We start from the raw sequence: 6000 nt of genomic DNA on the forward strand, positions 1-6000 counted from the left end.
TTAAAATTTTCATGCTGAGATACAAATGTTTGTTTGAATTCACTGTAAGTGCCAATGCTAAAAACAATCAGGACGTTGTTAATGAAACCATTTATTTCAATCCCCCTCAGTCACCCCAGCTGAGTCTGATGCCACAAAGTATAATATAGCAACATGTTTCAAGGAAGCGATGTAGGACCTTGAACAGTTCTTGTGAAACCTATAGGGCAATATATAAATATGGGGATGTATTATTGAAATTAGACCTACTCTTTACAGGTGCCTAATAAGATGAAATATTGAATATTATCATAACGTGATGATGAAAGTTTTCCCAGTGTTTGGGAAGGCTACCACAGAGACAGGCAGACTGTTTTTAGTAAATGTTAAATAAGCCATACAGTAAAAAGGCTAATGAATAGTAATATACCACAAAAAGAAGGGGAAGAAATATAAGGCAGCATCCTTTATTTCCCCACATTTGATCATTGAGATAGAAAAAGATACTTGCAGTTTTGGCTCTCTGGGCTAGAGGACTCAGAAGAAGAAGATAGCTGAAGCTGAGAGGGACAGAATTAGCAGTTCAAATATGTCAAATAAATTCCATGGTGCATTTTTGATGTTTAAATATGATCTTAGTAGTGCATTTAGTTATTTTGTCTTGCAATTCTACTTTAAAATAAATGTTATTTTGTTAGAAAGTTGGCTTTCTATTGATCTAAAACTTTCCTTTACTCAGGGATACTGAATCTTAAAGCTATAAAAATTCCAGCTCCCAAACATCATGTCAAATTTTCCAAAGACCAGTAGGGTGTGTCATCAGGGAAGCTGCATGTTTTGTGAACTGGTGGGATAGTCATTGTTTATTGTGATTATTCTTGCCTGGAAACTCTTTGGTGTATCTAAGGTAACAGGAGATATTTCTGAACCCCACAAATTCCAGAGAGCTTTGTAAGTAGAATAGAAAAAAATCTAGGGCATATGCAATTACTTTGATTTAATCTGATAGAGTATTATATAGTATTTAATTTACTGCAAAGCACAATTTTGCCTTTATGCAATCTCTCTAGGCTATCAGTACTGAGCTTGAAGATGCAATACGTGAAAAAGAAGAAATGAAAACCAGGGTTCATAGTTATATAACTGAAGTCTCCAAATTTGAGAACTTGATAGCTTCAAAGGTAAAAATATAATCTGTAGACAGTTGTTACTGCATTCATTAAAACAAAGTAAGAATTGCATGGTTTGGGTGCTGTTCTCTCTGCCTGTCCCATTTCCTTCTTCTGTTTTTCCTTATTTTCTCTGCAGTAGCTTTCTCTGCAGTGTTTAAAGCTGCTAGTGGGGGATTCATATAGCACATTGTTAGATCTGAAGCACTAATTAATTCTAGCACATCACAATTTCATGGATCATGTTTCAGTTGGCCATAATGCTGGAGATTCAAACATGTCGTGTTTGAATGTTATTTTGCTTTTTGGGTTTTGACCAGGCAACCAGTAAAATAATGGGTACTGTTTCATGATTGTGGGCAGCAAGCAGCTTATACAATGATTTTAATTATTTTGCCCTTTTGGAAAAGAAAAAAATTTATCTGTTCTGCATAAAATTGTAAAAATAGTACTGTTAAAATAGTGCTCTGGTTAAATGTCCTTTATCCTGATACTTGGATTCAAAAGCATGATATAAATGAGTTAAAACTTAAGACCATTAAAACAAATAGGATTTGGGTCAAGACAGCATGAACTGGCAGATTTATTATGTGACTTTGAATTGGGAAGAATTAAGTTTTGATCTGATTTCAACTTGCATGTCTAGATGAATGTATGTAAATTCAACCACTCTTTACAAGCAGAAACTGAAGCATGGATGAAAAGTTAAGGTAATTAGTAGGTTAGCTTAGAACTGTCAATCTAAAATACTTGAAGTTTATTTTTTAAGAATTTTACAATATATCATGTGTTCAAACTACTTCAGCTACAGACATGGCTACATCTTTGGCAAATGATAATCCAGTTATTCAAGTTGGATACCAGGAAGCTATAGAATACACAGCCAGAAACCAATTATGAGTGCTTGATTTCAGGGATTTTTCTAGTGTTATATCTGGGTAATGCCTGTGGAGACAAGGATTTGCTCATCTGCACAGTGTTCACTTGCTAAGTCTCAAGTTGCTATTTCCTAATGCTCCACCTGATCCTGTCTGCACTTCCCAAGTTCTGCAGGATACACAGAAGGAATTTCAGAAACAGTTGCCTTTCTCATTAGATTTATACTGACTTATACTACCAATGTCCATATCCCACTGCACATTACGTGAGCAGGGAATGGAGGTAAATAAGAAAAAATTATCCCTGCCTTATAATCCACACTTGGCCAAAGTAAAATTCACAAGCAACATTTGTTCTATCACTGCACAAATGGTAAGCCCCAAAGCTTGCATTTCAGTACCTCTGTGATAGACTTCTTAGGTGTATATGCTCTAGTAGATTACCAGTGTATCAGGCACTGCTGTAATACAAATATTTATAAGAGTAAAGTAACTAAAGGAGCTGAAAATGGAATTTCTTGGAAAGGGCAGCACGCAGTGTATCTCAGTAATGTGATCCTTGACAATGCAGAGAGAGATCCAAAATAATCCCTCTCCTTGGGAGCCTTAAAACTCATTAGCAACTCCTAAGTGTAATTCCATTTTAATAAAACTTAATGCCGTAACTGTATTTATTTGTTATTTGGACTTAGAAAAGGGATGATGGATTTTAATAGTTGCCGGATAGTGGGATTAAGAAAATTAAGGAAGTTCTGCTTTCTGGGGAAAAAAAAATAGGTGTTGTAAGGAATAGGCATGAAATGGGATCAGACAACTTGAGAGTATGTTGATCATTGCAGAGAGCTTTACTGTTTCATTAGGAGAAAGAAAACCAAGAATTGTTAGAGAAGTTCCGGATGCTCCATACCCAAGCTGAAGGCTGGGAAATGAAGGCTCACCAAGCTGAAGGAGAAAGCAGCTCCATACGACTGGAACTCCTTTCAGTAGATACAGATCGGAGACATCTTCGAGAGAGAGTAGAGTTTCTGGAAAAAGAGATTCAAGGGGTAATAACGTGTGCAATGAAATTCCACCTAGGAGAGTGGGATACATCCAAGTGCTTTTTAATAAAGTCAATGTATGATTTTTAATCTTAATGGAAAATAATTTCTATATGTGAAATGTTTCAAATATGAACGCTGGAGTTTTTGGAACAGTAACTGATTAGTTACTGTTTAGATGTGCTTTTGCTTTGCTTCACCCCTGCTTGCCCAAAATTAGAATCATGGCATATATTTTCATAGTTTTAGATCTCTTCTGTTGGGTTATCACTGTTACTATGACATTGTAAGAAACTTTTCTTTAGTTGCTTCAGAACATTTGCATATAGCTTTATGAGTATTTTGCAAGCTTAGTTCTTATGTTTCTCTGAAACTTTGAATGAAGTATTTGAAGCATTGGTGGCTGGAGTCAAGATAAAAATCTGGTAGACATCCAAATTCAGAATCAGAATTCCATAATACTGAATCCTAGACCACTATCATAGAACATAATGAGGTTTATATTTTAGAAGACGTAAGAGAAGTTCTAAAGAAGTTCTAGAGCATAATTGTGGTGGATTGACTACATTTTGTTCCATACTCATAATTAGCCAGAAAGAATCAGAGACTATATTTTAAGCTGAGTTAAAAAATAGGTCATGTGTTTGGGGTTTAAGCTTTTTAATTCTTGTTCCACCCTTTTATATTACTTGTACAATTGCTCAAGTTGGTGATTAAAAATTGCAGAGATGATTTATTAGTTGCCTTTAGCTATGTTTTAGGGAGAGGAAAGGAATGTTAATTTTATAGGGAAAATTAACTTTGATGGGAAAATAAAGTGTTAAAAAAACAAGTTATTCAACAGGAAACTCTTAAATTTAACACTGAAAATGTATCCATATTTGGTTTTGTTTAGCATATTGTTGCACATCAAGTATATGAATCTCAGATCTCCTCCATAACCAAAAATATGTCCAGATTGGAAGAGGATCTTAAACGTGAAAATCAGGATAAGGCTTCTGTGTTGGCAGACCTCACTTCTGTGAGAGAACTCTGTGTGAAACTTGAGGCTAGCAAAGAACTTTTAGCTCGACAGCTGACGTCCAAAAGCATGGATTATGAAAGGGTAAGCAGCCAAGGCAAATTTAATTTGCTGTAACAAAGTGACTTCCTTTGCTTTTAATAGGTTTTGGAGAAAATAATTGCTTCTTAGAGCAAGGTAAGTTAATTTACATCATTAGTTTTGTGGTTTTATGTAAATAATAAATTTTACAATATACAGATTTGTAGCTGTGGGTTTTATATAAAAAGAGGGAGCTTCTTTGATTCATTATCACTGCAAAATGTTGCAGGTGTAGTTTTAAGTTGTACCACAGACAGATTATATATATATTTCCTTTTGGGTTTTTAATTTTCTCAAACTTTACATAAAGCAAATAGTGCACTTCTTATTTAAATAGTAAAGACCCTACCCTAATGGCTTCTTTTCAATTAAGAAATTTAGATACATCTGGAATTCATTGAATATTTTGAAATAGTTTAAAAAATTCTAAATATTCATATTTTCTGAGCCTTTTTCTTTACAGCTGATTTTGTCTTCATTTAGTGGCTTGGTCAGCCTTTCTGTGACTGTAATATTCAAGACCTTGAGCACAGTAAAATTTGTTTATATTCGCAGAACTGAAGGGAAAACAAGTATTCCTACATTTTCAGCAAAAGCTAAGAGGCTAATTGTGGGCTGACCTAGTCAAATAGAATGAAGTATAGTAAATACTATTTTTGTACTTGTGTAAAGTTCTACTGTTTAAAGCCAGTTCATGTTCGAGGTACTTACCTAAACATTTCCAGCACTCAATAATGCAGCTCCCAGTAAAACATTTGACAGATGTACAGCTTGAATAGTTTTAAATTAAGTATAGTTTAAAATAATTGTAGCCTTTACATTATTTTGTGAGCTCAGTTTCCTATTCTTTTTTATGAAACTTCCAATCGTTTCAGTTTTTCTAACAACTCTTCACAAAATAAAATTCTCTGTGTTTGTAAATTAGTGTATTAATAACATATAAAATTTGTGCCTTAGGTTCTAGGAGAATTAGAAGATACAAAATCAGAAGGAGAGTTGCTGAAAAAGCAGCTATCCAGTGAGAGACTTACAGTTCAGAATCTTGAAACATTATTGGCTACTAGTAGAGACAAAGAATTTCAGAATCAATTAACATCCCAAGACAAAGATACCGAAATTCAGTTACTGAAAGACAAGCTAACCCTGGCTGAGAGCAAACTGTAAGTTTTAACAAATGTGTGTGTGTTATGTGGTTTGCAAAAGCATATTTCCATATGACAATACTTATTCACAAAATCTGGGTGTTTAGTATGGCTGAGCAAATTTTTGCAGGAATATATTTTGGCCTTCATGGCATCATTTACTTAAAGTTTCTTTACAGGTCTTTCATATTGCTTTCAATTAATCAGCACTTTGGTGGACATCAGTTTAGTGCGAGCAGTAAACTTGAACACGAATTCCAAAGGAAACATCCTCTACAAAAGATTTCAACATGTGTTTACTGCTCACCAAAAAACCCCAAGTATATTAAATTCATGGTAAATGTGAATTGCTTATCTACTGAAGATGCCTGTTGTCCTTGCATAATGATACATGCATTTTCACTTACATAATAAATAGTGAAGTCATAGTGCTTTAAAAAAAGCAAAAGTACTTTTGCTGCTGTTGATATTAACTGTTGTGGAAAAAGTCCCGTGTCACTTATTATTCCTCTGAAATACTAACAGAGCTAAACCTGACACCTCCACTAAATGTGGCCAGCAACAACTTCTGCTGTGGATCTGCCTAAAGAAGCAATAACTGTTAGCAACTCTTGTATATAAGAAAGACTGATGTGTTTGGAGCAATGAAGTTAAGAGAGGAGGTACTTTGTGTGTATGAAATTCTCCTAA

At 34.4% G+C, this 6000-nt stretch overlaps 1 protein-coding gene across 1 annotated transcript in view; it reads left to right on the forward strand.

Moving 5' to 3' along the window:
* Positions 1 to 6000, forward strand: part of CEP135 (centrosomal protein 135) — a 35949-nt gene that overhangs the window by 23646 nt on the left and 6303 nt on the right. Inside the window, exons 21-24 of the mRNA XM_031066610.1 lie at positions 1050 to 1160; positions 2887 to 3072; positions 3962 to 4171; positions 5126 to 5328. Of these exons, the coding sequence (XP_030922470.1) occupies positions 1050 to 1160; positions 2887 to 3072; positions 3962 to 4171; positions 5126 to 5328 (710 nt within the window). The remainder of the gene's footprint in view (positions 1 to 1049; positions 1161 to 2886; positions 3073 to 3961; positions 4172 to 5125; positions 5329 to 6000) is intronic.

The sequence above is a fragment of the Geospiza fortis genome, unplaced genomic scaffold, assembly GCF_000277835.1.
Source record: "Geospiza fortis unplaced genomic scaffold, GeoFor_1.0 scaffold40, whole genome shotgun sequence".
NCBI lineage: Eukaryota > Metazoa > Chordata > Aves > Passeriformes > Thraupidae > Geospiza > Geospiza fortis.